This window comes from Etheostoma cragini, chromosome 19 (assembly GCF_013103735.1).
Source record: "Etheostoma cragini isolate CJK2018 chromosome 19, CSU_Ecrag_1.0, whole genome shotgun sequence".
In the NCBI taxonomy this organism is placed as follows: domain Eukaryota; kingdom Metazoa; phylum Chordata; class Actinopteri; order Perciformes; family Percidae; genus Etheostoma; species Etheostoma cragini.
In genome coordinates this window covers 2,848,402-2,870,468 of record NC_048425.1, presented here as the reverse complement: position 1 = coordinate 2,870,468, position 22,067 = coordinate 2,848,402, and the positions used below count along the sequence as shown (strand labels likewise).

Here is a 22,067-nt window from a genome sequence, read left to right as displayed (position 1 = left end):
GATATGTTGACATGTGTTATTAAAATGAACCCTTGTTGCTAGTCTATAAAGTCTATAAAGAGAAGCTACACATTAAAATTGCTTAAAAAGTGACATTTAACAGGAACACTTGCTTTGTCTGCTCCAGCTCTGCAGCTCGGGCTATTTTTAGTCACATTTTGAGACGAGCACTCACTCTGCCTGACTGTCTCCTCTGACAGAGCGAGAGCAGCGAGTTGTAAGAAACCTGCTCGCCATAAAACTGAGAAAACGTGTTTTCTAATGCCACACGTAGTCAGAGTCCTTGGTAATCACGTCAGGTGCAGTGGATTTCCTCAGATGACTCGTAGGATAGCGGATGTGTACGTGTACTGTGATGTGGAATAGATTTTTATTGATTTATATGATTTTTTTTAATCTTCAGTAATGTTTATTAATGTGACATGCAAACAAGAAAATCGAATTAACAAATCAAAATAACGTGATAATTTCAAGAACTGGCCTGAGACCGGGTTGTTAGACAATAAAGCCACAGTGTTTTAGCACAACATCATGCATGGAGCCACCATGTGCACATTTAAGACTCCTTTGATTAGGGTTAAAAAATGAGTCAGCTGGGCACATTATAAAGTCAGAATATATAGACAATCTTCTTTCAAGCCACCAAAAACTATCGTTATTGACTTATAAAAAGAGGCCTGCTTTGTTTGCTTCTGTGTGAGATTGAAGCATGGATGTTTAATAAGAATATGGATACCAGATCCAAAGATGGCACCTATTCTGTCCAATCAGAATCGATCACATGGTGCGTATGCCAAATAGAGTTTCTAGCTTTCGATTTAACTTCACCGACAGGTTTTTAAATCACTTTTCTTGGCCTGAGGAAAGTTTTACAAAAATGTCATAATTCATAATAGAAAGAGTTATTAATTGACTGATAACAGTACCAAGGTCTCTTTTACAGTGGTGGCCTACGGGGAAAATAATTTTGGGCCGCAGGGGGATTTTCAGTTGAAATACCGCGAGCAATCACTGGACGAAATTGGCTACCAGGCTGAGCTGCAGCACCTTAGCCAGGTCTTACATTTTACTGATATTGTATAAAAAAAGAGGAGCATTCAGATTGCCAATGCATGTTTTAATTAAAACATGTTGTTTAAATACAAAGGCTCTAACCTCGGTTCCCTCTGTCCTCTCTGTGGTGTGGGATGCTTTTAGTGAACAGGTTAGTGTCACTGTTTCCGTTTGTGTCCATGCGTATTGGTTTTAACTGTAAAAAGATGCCTCGTTTTGTACCTTATGTGTTGAGCGAGTGATCTTTTTCAACAACCTGCTACATAATCTGAATGCATTATTGTTTTATTCAAGGAACAGCTGAATAGGAGAGCAAGGGAGAGAGAGATGAGAGTTTTTTTAACAAAGCCCTTGCTTGCCCAATGTGTGGGCTGCACTGCTGAATAAAAACCAGCTTTCATCTCTCTTTCTCTCTCTACATCAACCTCCCCTCCACCAACTCAGTGTCAAGTTCTGCTATGAGACACAGAGTGATCTGTGTGTGTGTGTGTGTGTGTGTGTGTGTGTGTGTGTGTGTGTGTGTGTGTGTGTGTGTGTGTGTGTGTGTGTGTGTGTGTAATGATAAGCTGGCTGTCCTTTTGGCAGGCAGCAGTAAACTGAAGCACCTCTCAGAAAAACTGGACTATTATTGAACTAGTGAGAAACACTCTTATCTTACTGTGGAACACATCACTTTATGCTCTTATATGCACACATAAATGCACTCAAACACATAGGATGCACACACACACAACACACACAACGTTCCCCCTCCACAGGTTAATCTTTTTTGCATATTGCACATTTATACCGTGGTAATTTGAGAATTTTTTTGTCAATCTTTTGCACATTGTACATTCATTTTAAACACTGCTCTTCACATTTTTAAACATATATTTTTTTATCGTAAATTTCGATTAAATATTTTTACTTCTCGACTTTTGCAGTACTTGCTTTTCTCTTACTGTGTTTATTGTACAACAACAATAGACACAAAATACAGAGCTTAATTCTTCAAATGGGAACTTGAATAAACCTGTTTCTGATGAAGAGTTGAGGAGTGAGGAGAGACTTTATGACATGTGTGTGAAGGAGTTCCTCAGGGAACATACTGGGGTCCTCCGTTGTTTTCAAGAAACTGCAAAAACTGAAACTTTTACTTAACACTTTGAAGTGATATGTTGGAATATTTAAGCATTGATGTAGTGGAGTGTAAATACACCTAAAGCAAAATCAATCAGGAAAGACACCACCAGCAATGCAAGACTGCAGATGCTTTACTTGATAACGAAAATTATATAAAATAGGTTTAAAAATTGTTAAGCAGCAGACAATCAAAGATCCTGCCTTAGAAGAAAAAACAGGAAAATGATCATTGGCTGATGGGCAAATTGGCCAATAGATCCCAGAGACATTGTTGGATAATATAATAACAATAGAGGTGAAGGCCCAGTCTGATTACAACATCAGAATTGTAATCGTTTAGGGCCGTGTGTAAAATCTTGTTTTAATGAGAGATCATTCAGGACCAGGTTCTAGATAAAGTCATTAAATTGTGTTTATAAACCAAAACAAACCAGAAATCACCAGCTTAAAAAAATATATATATTTTAGGTTTCAACACGACTGAATTAACTGTCAAAGTAGCATTGTTGCTATGGTTACCTGCAGTCTAACATAGGCTAGACTGCCGCAAATACCACTTGAAAAAGAGATTAAACTGTTGACTGGACACTTGATCTGTTTTTGTTTTTTAATTGCTATTTATGTAATGTTTGAGATGCTATTTTTATGGATGGAATGGCGGAATAGTCTCATTGAAGTGTCCAGTGTGCGCTGTAGGTGGCTCATTATTAACTAATGATTATTTTCATTGTTGAATGTAACAATTCTTGTATTATTTTTTCCTCCTATCTGTTTTGTTGCACTTAAAAGTCACACTAACACACGCCTATTGGCATGTGGCGAGCAGCTGGTTGAAGGCTTATAGCTAATCATGTCCAGCAACCCCAACCTCGACATATCAGTACTCTGATAACTATAATGCTGGATGAGCAGCACACACACACACACACACACACACACACACACACACAGACACACACACACGCACACAGACACACACACACACACACACACACACACACACACACACACACACAGGGTTTGATTTCTATTTCATGTTGCATAGCAATGATAACTTACTGCGCTTTAGGCATGTGCATGGCCCCCTCTGTTGGATGAAACTGAAAACTGCAAAACAACTAATAGCACTGAAGCCAAAGATAATGTAGAAACAGGAGGAGCCACTCATTAGAAAATAGAAATGTGCAATGATGAAGAAGGTTTAGCAATGGGAGACTGACTGTCTGGGACTTTAAATGAAAACCATCCTTTTGGCTGAATCTAATGATATTAATTCATGTGTGCTGGCGCTGATGTATGAATAAATAAAGTAAGTAACTCTGCAAAGGTGCCATTTACACAGTATACTGTTGGCTAGTTTAATCTACATCTTTTCCCGGCATTTTAAAGAGCTTAAGACATCTTTCAGTTTATCACAAACATTCAGCATCAACACACATCGGGTTATAAATGGTTTGTAGTAGATTAAAAAGTATAATATTTACCGCCGAGATGTACAATTAGCATAAAAGGGAAATACTCAAGTAGGCGATAGATTCACCTCCTGTTATTGTTGTGTCATGAAATAGGCGCAGAGTGATACCTCTTAATGTAGGTCTATCCTTCTCTCTGGCCCTCCTCTGCTTCTCATTGGTCCTGCTGCTGCCACTTCTACCTCTCTGATTGGCCCGGATTGAGGGTCGTGTTGCGCGCAAAGCGGAAGTGATCACTTCTTGATTTTGTTGCAGCTGCGGCGAGCTGCTGTGATGGACCAGAATATGATGTAGAAACTGAAATATGACGGTCTTTTCAGCTTCATTTTAAGTACAAGCCCACTTTTCTGAGTAGATAAAGTGTCAGACGGAGCCCACGAGATGCTTTTGGCGGCGTGCTTGTTTCTCTCGGTGTTTCTGTCGGTCGGAGCAGATAAGACTGGAGGGGATGACGACTGGGTTCATCTTGCTAACAAGTGTGAAGGTAACTGACTGTTAGCTTCGTCTGGTTCTCAAAACAGGGTCCGAGGACCTCCAGGGTGGCCTCAGCAGAGGGAGGATGGAGAAGTGCCACTGTGGTTTCACTGTCTACCGGCTCACATTGACAATAATATCCCTAGAATCCCTGTTTACACTCAGTTAAATCATCCATGTCCATAATAATATTAGTAGATCCAAACGGGGTACTTTGCTCTGTTTCTCCTATTTCCATATGTTTAATGTATGCACATAACACACCAAGGCTAAATGCATGCAAGTGAAAACATACTCTGGCAATAAATCTCAGTATAATTCCTCTAAATAGTTAATAAGACCGAATGGTAAAATGTAACATGCCATGATTTTGAGCAAAGAAAAACATCTTAAGACCTCTTTTAAAGTGTTCATATTATTCTCATCTTCAGGTTAAACGAGGATTTTATTTAGAGGTTGTGCCAGAAATAGGTTTATGTTCTTTAATTTTTAAACAAATTTTAATTTTTTTTTTTCAAATTTTTTTTTTTAATTAAAAAAAACTATTTTTGTTGTCCTGCACATTGATGCAGCTCTTCTTCAGGCTCCTCCATCAGGTATTCCAGTTCTTTTTGTCAATACATTAGATCAGGGGTCTTCAACATTCAGAGACAGAGCAGGGACCCCCTACTACGTATATTGTGTAAAATTAGGTTGTATATTAAACAGTTTCTACAATACATTTTACCTAAAGCCTTTATACATTCCCTTTTTTGTATAAAATACTTTTGTATTAAGCTATTCAAGCCTAATAATTGTCGGCATGTTTTTATAAATCATCATAATAATAATAATAATAACAATAATGTATGCTTTATTAATCCTTCAAAGGGAAATTACAATTTTATTTATTACACACAGGGCAGAATTACACTCACATGCTCAGTACCTACACATGCACTAAATAAAGAGATATCAGAGTGTGTGTGTGTGTGGGGGGGGGGTTGCCCATGGAAAGGCGCCACAAGCAGTTGGGGGTTTGGTGCATTGCTCAAGAGCACCTTGGCAGGGCCTAGAGGTGAACTGGCACCTATTTGCACCAGTCCACCACCATACTTTGGTCTGTCTGGGGACCTGAACCAGCGACCCTCCGGTTCCCAGCCCTACTCTCTACAGACTGAGGTACTACTACGACCCCCGTGTGATGATGTGGAACGGTCTATTCTTTGGGGTGACCCGTATCTGGGCTTCCTTAGTGACTAACCCCACCTATGGGCCAGTAAGCAGGAATTTCTAATAGCTAATAACATGTTGGAATCATGTTAAAGCTTTAATCTTTCAATAAACGTTCAAAAATGAATCATTTGGAAGCCCCCCTGCAGTGACTCTGAGGACCCCATGTTGACGACTTCTGTAGTAGATTATTTAACGTGATTACTCATTAACTTTAAAAAAATCATGCATTTTTAAACGTGACAAAAAAAGGTTTAAAAGCATATAAAGTAAATGTGTGTGTGTTTGTTTGTGTGTGTATATATGTACTGTAAATGTATTTTTTTAAATAAATAACATACAAAAATTGAAAAATAAGATTTAATTCGACATTTATGGTAAAGTATATGTAGTCAACCAATTCTATTCAGTTAACAGGGGCTGAACCGAATTTATTTATTAAAACAAGAGCATCACTGTGAAACAGAGTAATCTTTTCTAGTTTTCATGATCGTAAGCCAAAATAGTAATAGAAAATAAAATGTGATTAATTGGCCAGCCGTCTCTCTTTCTCTCTCTCTCTCCCCCCCCCCCTCCCTCCATCTCCTTCTCCAGTCTGTAAGTTTGTCAGCATTGAGATGAAGTCGGCGTTCCATGAGACGGGGAAGACCAAGGAAGTCATCGACACAAACTACAACTTCATAGACGGCAAGGGGGCGCCGCCAGTCAAATATGTCAAGTCGTAAGTGTGTGTGTGGTGTTAAATGTGGTGATTCTACATGAGGTGTTGCAGTCTACAAAGCAGAACAAAGTTCCCCTTTTTGCATAGAATACTAAGCTATTCAAGCCTAATAATTGTCAGCATGATTTTGTAAATCATAATAATAATGGATACTTTAGCTTTGTTTCGCAGTGGAAAACCTCCAACCCTGCTGTTGGTGGATGAGAGGATTATCTTTGACACACACACACACACACACACACACACACACACACACACACACACACACCCACACACACACACTCGGGCAGCAGGGGACAGGAACTTGGTCCGGTTCAGTTCCTTATTATAGACTGAGGAAGCAGTAGAGCTGGTGTTGGTGGTGTGTGTGTGTGTGTGTGTGATAAGTGTCTTTGCACCAGAACAGACTTGAACTCAAATTCAGGACTTGTTAGGTCTGTAACAAGTATTTCAAAATTGTCCAATTGTCAAAAAAAAAAATTGTCTAACCGTAATTAATTGCTAACATTAGCTAAGGTCTTAAAGTGTATGACTGGTAATTGTTGATTTTTTTTTCTTTTTTTTTTTTAGAGAATTAAGGGATTATTGTTGATACTAAATATTTTGAATGATTGGTTCAACTGCCAGTTGTTGGTACGCGACCCTAAACACGTTCACAGCAACAAAAAAACGACAAAAGGGGATACAGTTAGAAAAATAATGTATTTATGACCATAACAAGGCGTTGTTTACTTCATAGGATGTGTACCTGTTTTATTACATTGTGTATTTATATATACATATACATACATTTAATATATTTATGTATGTATGTATGTACATATACATATACACACAGTACTGTGCAAAAGTGTTAGGCAGGTATGAAAAAAAATGCTTAAAGTGTTAATAGTTTATTTTCATCAATTAACAAAATGCAGTGAATGAACAGAACAGAGGGGGAATAGAGGAATCTAAATCAAATCAGTATTTGGTGACACTCTTAGGCTATATGATATGGAATCGAAAGGTGCTCTCTTGACATACAAGATCCAGAGTTTTACAGGGGTGGAGAGAAATCCGATGTTTATACTGTAGTCGGGTTTCCTCTCTGAGACTACCACATACGTGTTCTGGCTCTCGCTGCGCTAATCATTCAACCAAGACACTTTCTCTAGAAATACCTTCTGAAACTAGCAGCTGCTTCAGCCCGAGGACATGCAGACAGAAACTGGTCATCATTAAACAGTTAAACTCAAAGTATACCAGACACTGCTCTAGAAATAAAAGCAACAGTCAAATAGAAACCTAACTCTGATATGAATGAATGAGAAAAGCTATTGTGACGCCGATCTCAGACTAAACACAAAGTCTCCACACATGGTGTCAGTAAAGGTCTGAACATTTTTAAATTTCAGTCTCTCTCTCACTCTCTCGGTTGCTCACTCTCTCACTCTGTCTCTTTCTCTCTCCACAGAGACCTCAGATTCATCGAGGTTGTAGAAAATGTGTGTCAGAGGCTGTTGGAGTACAATCTACACAAGGAGAGAAGTGGAAGTAACCGCTTTGCCAAGGTGTGTGTGTGTGTGTGTGTGTGTCTGTGTGTCTGTGTGTCTGTGTCTGTGTGTGTGTCTCTGTGTGTGTGTCTCTGTGTGTGTCTCTGTGTGTGTGTGTGTGTGTGTGATTCAGAAGGTGATCTCGAGAAAACATGACACCTGAAAAACCACCATGTCCAATAGTACCGTACATATGTATGTTGTTATATCATATATACCGTGGTTAGGGAGGGGAATTGATTCTAAGCGCGATTCAATGCTTGATTCTGATAAGTTAATCATCGATTATTACGTGATTTTTTTTTTTTTTTATTTAAAAGTTACCAAACACGTACAAATCTGAAACCAGAGTGACTGAAAGAGGATGGGATGATGGACAACAACAAAAAACACAAAAATTGCCTAAAGGAAAAAAGAGTTTTGTTTTTATAAACATGATCTAAAAAGACATACATTAAATTTTGGCAAACCACATATAGTCTGTTAATCTACTTTATTACGTTGAGTGTCTAGGTGAAGGTGGACTGGGAGGATTGCTTTAGTTTTACTATATATTTTTTTTACAAAGGGATTAGTGTTTCAGGAACATTGTTGTGTTGTTTGTTCAGTAACATCTATCTATGTGTGTGTGTGTGTGTATGTATGTATGTATGTGTGTGTGTCTGGCAGCAGCATGGGGGTTGGCCCAAGAGAAAATATTCACACGGTGGAACAATTAAGTTAGTCTTATCTGTCTGCAGGGCATGTCCGAGACCTTTTCCACGCTTCATGGTTTGGTGAATAAAGGTGTGAACGTGGTGATGGATATTCCCTACGAGCTGTGGAACGAGACTTCAGCAGAAGTGGCCGACCTTAAGAAACAGGTGCATTCACATTCACTGAATTTAACGAATTGACTGAAAATCTGCTAATGTTTAGTTTTTGAAAATTAAAAGTTTTTTTTTTGTGTTCTTCAGAACACAAAGAAAAACTGGGCAATTATATTTTATACAGTTGTCAACAGTGGAACCTAAAAAAACTATCTTTATGTGGTGTTTTTTGTATATTTGATAAAAAAAAAAAAGTTTGGTTACATTTTACATGAAGGTAGATACATAAATGTAAGAATGTTGTGAATGTGTCATTAACATTGTTTAAATGTTTATGACATAACACTTCTTTTAGTTCATTCAGTTTTGTCATGACAAGTTAGGGTTCATGTGTCATAACTGTGTCATGACAGTTTCATGTGTTCATGAATGTGTCATGTGTCGCTCTTATGTACAGTTGATACCTTCATTTTTGAACAACTGAGAATAAAAGACGTGTTTTTTTACGGTGTGAATTCCGCACAGAATCACAGAAAATTGACAAAACGTTGGAAACTGCTTATGTATAATATTAATTTCACAACTTGTACGAACTTGTGTGTGTCAGTGTGACGTGATGATAGAGGAGTATGAGGACGTGATTGAGGACTGGTACAAAGGGAGCCAGGACGAAGACCTGACCAAGCTTTTGTGTGAGAAATACGTTCTGAAAGGACAAGACCAAGGTAACACACACACACACACACACACACAAACACACACAGAGGTTTTTTTCCCCTCTCTTTGCCCTTTTTTCTTTTGTTTTTTCTTATGTTATTATTTCTCTATTTCTTCCACCACTTATTTTCTCCTGTCCAGCCTGTCTGACCGAGAACTGGACTGCAAAGAAGAAGGGAGACACGGCAGCCATTGCGGAGGACAAGAAAAAGAAGAAAAAGAAGAAGGGAGGGAAGAAAGGAGAGGGAGGAGACGGCAGCTCGGAGGAAGAAAAGGCGACCAAAAAGAAGAAGAAGGAGAAGAAAGCGAAGAAGAAGAAAAAGAGCAAAGCTCCAGTGGAGAAGACGGGTGGAGGGGTGTCATCGGACGAGGAGATCCAGCCCCAGATGCCTCTGTCTGGCCAGAAGACGGAGCTGTGAGCCCTGGGTCCTGGTGTCTGGATCTGGATCAGCTCTCCTATTCAAAACTAAACGCTTAGGAGCAGCAGTCTGCAGCTGCTCGAAACGTCTTTGTCAAACTGAGGTCCAAGTCGCTGATTTTGCTTAATGAGATCTTGTACTGTTACGCAGTTTTAAACTTTTTATTACAGTTTCTGACGGAAACATGTTGTTGTTTTTTGGCGTGTGAGAAATCCGCCGTATTATCAAAATAACCATCTATAACCAATTGTCCAAACTATAGAGCTTTTAAGGTTTACTTTTGTGATTATCGGGCTTGGTTCTTTTGAAATTTTAGTTCATGTTGATGGATTGTGCAGGCCCCCCATTTAGCAATCATTTCAATCATTTATGATGACAATACCCTCTCAAAAAGAACTGCTGAGATCTGGGAGGCTGTTGCCATCACTACAGTAAAGTCCACAGGACACAAAACGAGCGGTCACGCCATCAGACCAGTTGTAAAACATACGCAATCGGGATGTCGCTGTGCGATTACATAACTTCAAAAATTGTATGATTTTAAGTAAATAAAAAGGTGTGCTGTGTGCGTGACGACAGCCTTCACGGTACCGACAGTATTTACAACGGATGAAGCCACCGTGTCTTAAAGCTGCTCTAAGCGATGTGGGTGATGTTACTTCTTGTTGACAACAAATCGAGACTAGCTTGGCCCTCCCTCCTCCTCCTCCTCATCCCGTCCCCTCCCCCTCCCTTACCCCCACCCACAAATCCTTCTTGTCTGTTATTGGCTGGAACGCTGGAACACTGTTTGTGTATGCATCGTTGTGCAGGTGGGCACAGTTTGTTTTTGTTGCTGTTCGTAGACCCTGGGCTGTCTATAGAGACACGTTTTTTTTTACAGGGGACAGCCAGCGAGAAAGTGAGATGTTTTTTACAGTGTGTTCTGGGGATAGTGAGGAGATGTTTGCTGTATGTGACAATCGCTTAGAGCACCTTTTAAGAAGCTTGGTTTACTGTTAAGTCACTTAACATTGTCTTTGGGGTCTCTTTTTTCTCACACTTTTCAAAATTTACAAATTGTAGTATTGTGTATTTTCTGCGTTTTCCTGGATAATCAAGTAAACTCACCCTACATCTGTGTTTCCATGGTTGTAAGTGGAATATCTTTCGGTTTTGGACTAGAGCTGTGATCGGGCACAAAATATCAGTGACCCTACATGAACCCCCCCCCCGCATAGATCTGTCCAAGCCCTACCCGGGCCCAAACCACAGCAGTAGTTATTGTCCCGAAACCGCTAAGAAACCTGAAAATACACAGCTTTTTTATCTGTTTGTGTAAGTTGACTAGATATCCAGAAGATGGCAGTCACATACAGTGGCACACACACACACACACACACACACACACACACACACACACACACACACACACACACACACACACACACACACACACACACATCATTGTCTCACTTTCTGTGAGATGTTGCCTGCCTGGGTCTCACAGTGCTGTATGCCAACATCCTGTTGAAACCTGTGATCACAGTACGTAGATGATTTTGGCGACGTTGACCCTCAGAGTTGCAGATCTATAAGGGAATTAAGTTTTATTTTTCTCTCACTTCAATGTAGATTTGCAGTGCGGGGCTTCCATGCTGTATTACCCCATACTGTGAATTTGTATGTTTGTCCTCATTTTCGCTGTTTTAAAAACTCTTGTATGTACCGGCATGTACATTCCATCTGAAAACTGTGACTTTTTGGTTAATTTATTATTTAGGACCTTTTAGAAATTCTCAGTTTTTCCTGAGGCATGCAACAGTCTACCTGAAACATACATTGGTCCAAATAGAGAATAGCTTTTCCTTAAAATAGTTTTAACATTTGGAATCAGTAAAGGAATCTCACGTGATGCAGCCAGATAATAAAGTGTTCTGGCCCATATTGCCCCCCGCTCAAATATACTATCTTGAGGTCTCAGATTAGTGAAAATCCCCTTTAATGTGTAAATATAACATGTGAGGTACCTTTTTTAATATCAGTGATTTGTGTTTTTGTAATTGTTTGATTTCCATTTATTGTTTTGTCTCTGCTTATGTTTGTGTGTGTGTGTGTGTTTGTGTGTGTGTGTGTGCGCCTTTTGCTTTCTTTTCAAAGAGTGTGTTTTTACAGATTTGTATTCTGAAGTAAAATGCTGACCGTGTTCCATTGGAGTCGCTTTTTAAAAACCACCATGAGCAGACACATCCGTGGATCAATAAACAGGTTTGAACACCTTCACTAATGACTGATCATTTCCAGGTTTAAAGTGTCATTTTAAAATGATATGTAGTTATAAATAATTAAATAAACTACATTTTCTGCCGCTGTCTCAAACTGCTTAACGGCTGTGTTATCAAATCAAACATGGTTCATTATTGCAAATAATGTTCACATGACAAATTGATGCCATACTATTAATGTACTTTTTATTTAACAGGCACATGCTAAAGCAGTAAACACAACTCCTCAGACCCAGTACTGGGTGACCAAGAAAGTGTCTTTCTTTAGTGCAGAGGGTGGGGTGCTGAGACAATACTGAGACACCTAACTCAACCTACACCCTCTTGATCTCAGGATTTAATGAATCATTATTAGATCATTCAAATGAAAATTGAATAATTTATTTATTTTTCAAACCCAGCCCCATATACACAAACCGTTACGACTTGTGAAATCTCATATGTCTTCTCAGTTTTCATATGTTGAGGATATTTTTTCCTGCAGGTCTTCTCACCTGTGTGGGTTCTCACGTGGGCCGTCCAGTCACCGTTGCGTTTGAAACCCTTCCCACGTGTTTTTGCATGTAAACGGACTCTTACCTGCATGTGTGTGGTCTAATGTGGGTCAACAAGCGACTACGATATCCCAAATCTCTTCCACACGTTTTGCAAGAGTATCGCTGCTCACCTGTGTGGATTCTCGTGTGGCCTGTCAAGTTATTATCGTGTCTGAAAGCTTTCCCACGTGTTTTACATTTAAACGGCCTCTCACCCGTGTGTGAGCCGACGTGGGCCGACAAGTTCCTATTACATCCAAAAGCTTTTCAACATATTTTACAAGGATATGGGTTCCGACCTGTGTGGGATTTTGTCTGAACTGTCAATTCAGTACTACGTAGTTGCAGGAGTACGGCTTCTCACCTGTGATGTCTCTAGTTTGGTTCTGGCTCTGCTTTTCTACTTGAACCTGAGTCTGCATGCTTGCTTCCTTTATTATCTTGTCTATCAGCTACATGAGTTTGTCAGAGACGAGTTGGCTGTCACTTTTCGGTTCTGGTTCATTGTGGTAATACTTTCCTCATGGGAGGGAGTCAACATAAAGGTGTCAGTCTCCTGCTCTTCCTCCTGACTGGTGTAGAAAGAACTCCTGTTCCTCTTTAATCTGTGAAAGCTCTGGGTCCCCTTGGTCCGGACTGGAGTTTCTCTCCTGGATTCAGAGCTGCTGCTGGTCAGCGAGATCTGGCTGCTGTGGGAGCTCTGGAGGAACACAGAATAAAAAAGCAATATGATACTAATGTGTTCAGGGTATAACATCAACCTTCCTGAGCAATAAAATGGGTGTGCTGCCTGGGAGCAGTTTGCAGAGGCAGTAGTGAGTAGTTTGTATTGTCTTCCAGGCAATAAATTTAAAAAAAAAGTAGTCCTAAAAAAAAAAGAATGAACACTAAATGCATAAAAAGCCCAACATTATTTAATAAAAAGAATAAGAATTTAAAAATAAAGGCACATCTTTTAAATGATATTGCATCGTTGATCATTGAATCTATAAATCAATGTATGGTTACACCCCTACTGATGATAATAGTCTAAATTAGCTGTGGCCATAATGATAGTTATATGAAAATAGGAAAGTCAGTTTCGGATTTAAATTTATTGAAATATATATTAAACATGTCTCCCACTAACAGAAGTTTTAGAGAACATAAGGGAACTTTAGTTTATGGTTCTCTAAAGGTTAGTTTGAACCAAACCAAAAACTTTTAAGGAACGTTGTTCCCTCCGGGTTATAACGTTCCCTAAACGTTAAGAGAACCAACCAACTGTAACGTTCTCCTGCGGTTGCGCTGTACCTGCACACAACCTTCCCATTTGGTTGTTCTGAGTTTTTGAAGTAGCATAAAGGTTTGCAGTCACTTGATTTATATTCACTCAAAAACAATTGGACTTCTAAGCAGTATAAACAGCATGGCAAGAGAATCTATTTATTTTAAGGCTGATATCCATTTAGCTTAAAACAATACTTTTATCCCTCCGGAGTGATGGAGAAAGACACTCTCTATGGCTCTGGTTGCATCCATAGCTTTATCGACGCCCAAGACCATTCTGATTGGTTTAAAGAAATTCATAACAACCCAGAGCCTTTATTTTTTCTTCTTTATCCTAGAATGTATAGTGGTGTAGCCAGAGATTACTCTACAACCCTGTGGAGTGGAGACAGCTCTGGCAGTGCAAGACTAGATTGCTCCTAAATCTGAACTGAAAATGTATCGTAAAGTAAATTCTTTCAGGAAGAACTAATTATCATTCGATGCACTCCTAAATCAATTCAGCTGTTGGAGGTGTTCACCTTCCTGCTAAACCAGTCAGAATTGTTACACAATGGCAAGGGCCAATCAGAGTCACAACCCTGCTTTAAATAATCATTTCTAGCTTTGCTATTCAGCTGTCATTGCAGGCAAAGAGTGCGACCCTCCACCTCATCTTACACCTCCATCTACTCCAGCTGACCGGTCTGGAGCCTCCATCGGTCTGGTCTTCCGGCTCTAGATTGTGGGAGTCTAGAATCCATCGGGGGGTCTGATGGTTCTCTACCCCTATATATAGCCTGGATATACAAAAGATTTGTATAGCGATGGAATTGCCAAAGACTTTGTACATTTTATTTGAGCTGTAGGCTACAATAAATCTTATTTGCATATCTGCAATCTCTATCCTGATTGAATTGTAATTGTCACCTATTTATGCATTATAACTTTTATTGCATTTTGACTGGTTATTGTGCTCACTCATATAAGCGTGTGACAGTTACATGACAGAGAGTCTTTGTACAGAATCTACATCCGTGAATGGAACGTTTGGCACGCATAACAACAGTAACTAAGGGGCGGGGCTCAGGGAAGGGTCAGGTCGTCAAAGGCCGTTCACCTTCCGGCGGTCAGGTGGGCAGTCTCTCGCGCAGTGGCGTTGAGACAAACACTAGCTCAAAGCTAGCTTAGCTGCTTAATGGAGAACAAGTTTATGTGGATAAAAAATGTATTAAGGTTGAGACAAAAATGACGTCGAGAGGAAAAGAAGAGGAGTTCAAATTCTGCCGTCACTCTCTTTTAAATATCCTCCCGCGCTTTTTGTGACGAAGTAGCCTAACGTTAACTAACGTGGACAAACATGGCTGCCAATTAACATTAGCCCGGCCATATCTCCTACATCCAGCGCCGCCAGCTGTGGAGAACGCAGTACAGTAATGAGCATCGCGGTTTGTGAACTTATTACAGAATAAGGACTTTGTATCACTTGTTGAATGATTGTACATCTGTATCAGTGACTAATACTAACGATAGCCTACTTAATGTTTTCCTACGATGGGTTTTCACAGGTAGCATCTATGACGGCGGAGCAGTTCCCGGATGTTCACTCTTCTGCCCAATCTCCAAAGTTGACTCTACTTTGACGGTTCCGGTAAACACTGGCATCATAGTTGCAGAAACCCCCTGAACCATTGGACTATAGCGTCGTGCAGTTATCAAAGGTAAGCAATGAATGACGATCATTTTGGGGGGGAATACACAGAAGTAGGTTTAAGTATTTAATAATATCAAAAAACCAAAACATTCTTTATTTTTTTGCCATATAAATAAAACTCCTGGCTCCTAAATATGACAATTTGCTGCTTTGTTTTCATATTGTAAATTGATTGCCTTTATGTTTTCCATTGTTTCTATTTCTGATGTTTTTTTATTCACAATTTTATAGACTTAACTGTATTTTTATTTCAGTGTATTGGCCAATTAATAGACACACTGATTATGAAAATAATAATTAGTTACAGGCAGACCTGGTAGTAAAGATGTTGGAGGTAATGATGATGTGCACCTGCCAGGTGTGTCAGTTTTCTTTTTGGGCTGATGTGCCAGGCTGTTGTGTTGTTGTCAGGGCAACAGTGATTAGGGGTCCTTGGAGAAAACCATGCATGGGACCCTTCTCCTGCTTTATTCTCATCCTTTTCCCTAAACTGAGAATGCTATAGATGTAGTTGTTTACCTTTTACCCTCTGATTCCCAGTCCTGGTTGTAACGTCCCCTGTTCTTGAATGCAATTTTTTTATTCTGGTATTATTTATTTTTATTATCTGTTGTCATGAGGGTCAGAGTGAAAGGAGAGTACTGGTGCCATCGTCATTAGTGTTATTGCTGTTAGTGGTTTCACTGGGTTACGAAAGTTTTGCAATGAAGGCTTTATTTTCCCTTAAATATTGTGTTGCCTCCTAACACTTGTTAGTTAGAAACAAATGCATAATTTATTTAATATGTATTGGGCTATATTTAAACATTGGTTATTATATATTAAAGTCTGCTCTGATTGGCCAGCTTGTTAAGTCCCCGCTGCGCTCCAGTTTTGTTTCACTATTTCACATGTCAAACTCAAGGCCCCAGGGGACAATCTGGCTGCTTGCAAATTTTGAGCTGGTCCGCATTATATTTAGGTTCACAGCAAATTTTGGCCTGACTACTCGTGCACTACACCAAAAAAAATCAGGAAACTGTTTTTCATTACGACCCTGTTGTGCAGAATTTGTCAGATTTGACGACTTTGAGACTCAGAATTCCCTACAGAAGCAGAGTTTTTTTATTATTTAGGTTGTTGTGAGTTAGCTGGGTGATAGCTGCTTTTAAAAATTTTATGTTTGTTTATCATGACTTGCTAAATTCTGCGATTGCTAAGAAACCTTTTTGTTGACTTTTCAGGGTTTTATGTCAACCAAACTCTATGGCAGGAAGCAATGTGAGACATGCAATAATAAAAAATGAATTTACTTTTTTTGTTAAATAAAAACATGTCAGTAAACAAACATGTCTGGCCCTTATTGTGATTGTCATTTCCAGTGTGGCCCTTAGGGAAATTGAGTTTGACACCCCTGCACTAGTTGAAGCTGGAGCTACTGCAACAGAGTATATATCAAATACTACACAACCCGACATGTGCCAGCTGTAAAGTGACTGGAATTTGGGGAGAAATTTCCAGCAGTGACCGCCAAGATTACAGCTATGTTGCGTTAGCATTCAGCTGCTTAATATTTAGCATTAGGCGAACGTTAGTGGAACGAAGCAGCACTTTCTACTGTCAGAAATCACAGATAAAAGCATCTGAACCCAATGACCCAATCAGACATGTTTCAGCAGTAATGTAACCCAGAATTGGGGAGAGAACCGTATTGGCAGCCATTGTTCACTGCACGTAGCTACTATAGTTAGCAGTGGACACTGATTGAATGTTTCAGGAGTAGTGTTGGGGAGGATTTAACAACACTGGCAGCGAAGATGAGATTTTACTGCCGTTAACATGTAGTTACATGGCATAATGTCACCATTGCAGTGGCTTAAAAAAACACTTCAGTCCTGCCTACCTGGAGCAGATGACCAATAATAGAAGGCCAGCGTAGAGTTGCGTAACACTAGGCCGAGTGTAGAAAACTGTTGAAATCAGAGCACTCAGAAAAGTTGGAAATCTCAACGTTTTACCTCACGGGGAATTATCTAAAATTTATTTATCTAATTTTTTTGAAGTTTTGGCTACGTTTAACATGAAAATCCAACATTATAGATATGACAGGAACTAGTGAAAAGCTTAATATGTCAACTTTAACAGTGTTTTTTTTTTTTTTTTTACACTTTATAGTCTTTTTGAGTAACCACTTTATTAAATAAATAGGTTATTTCTCATGAGCTGGAAACAGGGTGAATAAATCTGTCTATAACTAGTTGAAGGGCTGGTTTGTTGGACTGTGAAAATGGATTTGACCCGAGGATTTTCGTCTACTTGAAACATAGTCAGTCCCTGTTTTGGTTCCCTACGTTTGTAATATTTAGGGCTTGCAATAAGATTCACAAAATCAAAGGAAATTATAATATGTGTATGATAATCTTCATTGGAAAAGATTTTTTGAAAAAGATTTAAAGTTCTTGGATCTGTACCAAACAAAGATGCTTTTTTTAGTCTGTAGGATGCCATTTGTAGACTGGGATGTGTCTATATTCGGTTATAGATATCCCCCCCCCTGTGATTTGGATATTGCACTTGTCCATATTGCGATTTTGATAAAATTACAATAAGCAAGTAATAATACATGAACCTTTTTCAATTTTGTTGAATTGAAAAATTGCTGAGTTCTCCTTGTCATATTCTGCTACACTTTAGTTCATGCTATGTTGTTTGAGTTGAGTAACATTGTTGTGATTGGATGTTGTAGTTTTGGTTTCCTTAATTATTGTAAGTAAAAATCTACAAATTAATCAACAATGGAAAAACATCTGTAGATACAGGCCCAATAATTTACCGTATACAAGTGTATTAGTGGTACGTTTTGAATATTACAAGCATGAATTATTAATTTGAACCTTTTGCGTGCATAAATTAATATAAAAGAACATTGGTTATGACGCCTTGTCAATCTGAGCAGAACAGGTCGCACTACCTGTAATATAACTGTAGGTGTCGCCCTGTCATTGGATGTAACAGCAGGGTCTCACCTTCTACTGAACTAACCAGGGGGGGGGGTTTGTGTGTGTTTGTGTGTGTTTGTGTGTGTGTGTGTGTGTGTGTGTGTGTGTTCCAGTGAATTGGGTAGCATTTATCCATCTTTAAAGTATGTATTTTTTTCTGAATTTGTCAGCTTGGGTTTGTACAAGCACAAATACAATATGGGTGTGAGGATGTGTTTATTTGTTGAATAATTCACATCTGGGTGTTTATAGAAGACTCTGTGGCTACAGAGCACAGGACAAATATTGTGATACAAACGCATACACTCTTTATCAGCCTTTTCAGGGTTGACAGTTTATTTGGACAATGTGGACGGTGGAAATTGGATGGATGTAGAGAGACAAAATGTGCATGAACACACACATTTGTTACCTATTAAGACCCTTCAGGGGTCCCAAATCTTCTTCTTTTTCATCATCCCTGGGAGGACACAGACTGTGACAGTGTTGTGGATGGTGGTTGGTTGGTGATGGAGCTGAGAGAAACAGTCTCCTCTAACGTGGAGAAAATGAAACAGACGTTTGAATGGAAATATTGATTCTTTCTCCCATTTCAATCGCTGTGTGTGTGCGTGTGTGCATTTGGTTGTGTATGCGTGTGTGTATGTGCACGTGTGCGTTTGGTTACGTGTATGTGTGCGTATGTGTCAAGCTCACCTTTCTTTGTCACTCTCATGCTCTCTGAAATGATTTTGTCCCATGAAACAAGTACACAATGTGTATACACACAACTTTACAGAAACAGCATTACAATACAGTATACACTTTAGGTTTACCATACCATACCATACCAACTTTATTTGTTAAGCGCTTTACAACAACCAAAGTTGACCAAAGTGCTGTACAGAAAATAAACAAAGAAATTTATAATTAATAACCATACAATTTAAAAAAAACACACAAAGTAGCAGATAAGAACAAGTAAATGAAGTTGACATCTTACTGTGTGTCAAAAGCCAAAGAGAAAAGATGGGTTTTAAGAAGGGTTTTAAAAACCGATAAAGAAGAGGCCTGTTTTACATGCAAAGGCAGATCATTCCATAGTTTGGGGGCAGACACAGCAAAGGCACGGTCCCCTCTGAGCTTACCCTTAGTTTTAGGCCCAGTCAGGAGCAGCTGATCATCTGACCTGAGAGCGCGGACAGGTTTATAAGAGTGTAGAAGCTCAGAGAGGTATGGCGGGGCAAGACCATTTAGTGATTTAAAAGCAAATAACAGAATTTTAAAATGGATCCTAAATTGAATAGGAAGCCAGTGTAGTGAAGCTGAAATAGGGGAGATGTGCTCATAGTTACGTGTGCCCGTTAAAAGACGTGCTGATGCATTTTGTATCATCTGGAGACGGGTGATGAAGGACCCACTAACCCCCACATATAGTGAATTACAGTAGTCCAGCCGTGTAGTTATAAAGGCATGAATAGCAGTTTCAAAATGTTGCCTTGACAAAATTGGCTTTATTTTGGCCAATTGCCTCAAATGAAAGAAGCTTGATTTGACAACAGCTTTGATTTGATTGTCAAATTTAAGCTCAGGGTCCACTTTAACTCCTAGGTTTCTAATGTTAGATTTAATATAGGGTGCCAAGGAGCCCAAATCTACAGGCAGGGACCCAGTGGTGCCTCCAAAAACCATCACTTCTGTTTTTTTATCATTGAAACTTAAAAAGTTCAGAGCCATCCAGGCTTTTATGTCGTCAAGATAATTGAATGGTTGTCCAACTGAGTTATCGTTTTTCTTTTTAAGAGGTACATAAATCTGACTGTCATCTGCATAACAGTGAAAAGAAATGCCGTACTTTCTAAGTATGGAACCAAGTGGAAGCAAATACAAAGAGAAAAGCAGAGGGCCAAGGACTGAGCCCTGTGGGACCCCACACAAGAGAGGAGCAGAGGAGGATACAAAATCACCTATGCTAACACAAAAAGTTCGAGCCTCTAAGTATGACCTAAACCCCTCCAGTGCTATGCCACTGATGCCCACCCACTGCCTTAAACGTGAAATCAATATTTCATGATCCACTGTGTCAAATGCAGCAGTTTGTCATAACATTCAACAGGTTGAGCCATATTTTGTGCAGCATAATAACAGAAAAGTAGCCATTACACACAAATAATCAGGATTGACTAAATGAATGAACATGGTAGTAAGAACTGTCTGTTGTAAGTCTGCCCAATCCTCAAAATTTGTAACAGAAAATGGCTTTGTTTTTTTATCTGCATCTAAATATACACAGTGACAGTCTTGCGAATGCCTAAAATCCGTAAAATTCTGGGACTGTAAGGAGTAGTATTAATTTATACTAGTAATAAATTATTGTACATCATGCCTGCAGGAATCCTGTTCTGTTCATGTATTGTCAAGTAATTACAATTACTTTCAACCAAGTTTAAGAAAGTTGTATATTAACAGATGATTTCATTCAGCTCGGTTATGTTTAGTAAAAATTGGAGTGATTTACAGACCTGATGCAAAAGCTGCTCAGCAAAAAATGCCAATTAACGCTATTTGTTAAAGGCAGAAATTAGGGCAATGATTGGTTAATCGGATAAGAAATTTGTTTTATTAAAGAGAAATGAGAGATTTTTCATACGTTATTTAATATATTGGTTGTCAAAATTAAACCCATTTATTGCATCCAAGTGCAAGACCCAGCTTCTAACCTGTTTAGCCTGCGTCGGGACGTGTAGTTAGACGTAAACAGTCAAGAATTTCTTTTTAAATTCCTCTTTCCAAACTTTAGAAACTTGTTTCTACAGGTGGTTAGGGTTGGGCATCGTTTTGATTTGAACAATTCTGATTTCTTTTGATTCTGGTTTTTATCAAATCTTGATTCTTTGAGGGGTGGATTTGAAATGGGTCACATGCTTATTTCACAGATGAATGGAACATTTTATTTTGAATCAATGGTGATTTACAGTTTTACCAGGCTTTTAATTAAGATTATTGATTATTGTTTTGGGGCATTTTTAGGCCTTTATTTCCACAGGGGACACACACACACACACACACGCGCACAGAATATGCAGCAAAGGGCCGCTGGTTGGAGTTGAACCCGCGGCCACTGCCTTGAGGAGTAAACTCTACATATGTGCACCTGCTCTACCAACTGAGCTAATCCGGCCATTTCCTGGGCTTTTTTTAACATAAATAAAGCCACAAAACACAACATCCTCATGGAAGACCGGTGGCCGCTATGGAAACCAAAGCTTGCACATGTTAAATTTGGACCAACATTCAAAACCACATTTTTTTACTTCACGATTCCGCTTAAAAAGCGATTCTATTGCAATTGTAATTTTTTTTTTTAAACTAGTCTAAGTTGAAACAGGCTCTCGATGCTTTATTTTGCCGGTGGTAGCATTATAATAATGATAATGTAATAATGGACAGATGTCAGTGAGTGATGGACAGGTATAGAGCTGCCCATGGAAAGGCCCCCCGAGCAGTTGGGGGGGTTTGGTGCCTTGCTCAAGAGCACCTTGGCAGTGCCCAGGAGGTGAACTTGCACCTCTCCAGCTACCAGTCCACCACCATACTTTGGTCCGTCTGGGGACTTGAACCAGCTACTGCCACCCCAACTCTCTTACAAAGGGTCTTCAGCAAGCAAGGTCTTGGATGTTGACGTACCGAAAACTACTTCCAAGTTATTTACATCAACACTTAAATCATTAAGCTGTAGCAGCAAAATGTCATTGTACTCACCGGCTTCTTTTGATGTGATCTTAACAGTGAATTGGGGGGGGGGGGGGGG

General features: G+C 39.3%; 1 protein-coding gene across 1 annotated transcript; it reads left to right on the top strand.

The window, feature by feature from the left end:
- Positions 1–3,860: 3,860 nt before the first annotated feature.
- Positions 3,861–9,715, top strand: cnpy3 (canopy FGF signaling regulator 3). The gene is made up of 6 exons (XM_034857217.1): positions 3,861–4,134; positions 5,931–6,057; positions 7,514–7,610; positions 8,333–8,455; positions 9,009–9,126; positions 9,260–9,715. Exons 1-6 carry the CDS (start codon positions 4,032–4,034, stop codon positions 9,535–9,537), a joined length of 846 nt encoding a protein of 281 aa, XP_034713108.1. The 5' UTR covers positions 3,861–4,031; the 3' UTR covers positions 9,538–9,715.
- Positions 9,716–22,067: the final 12,352 nt, after the last annotated feature.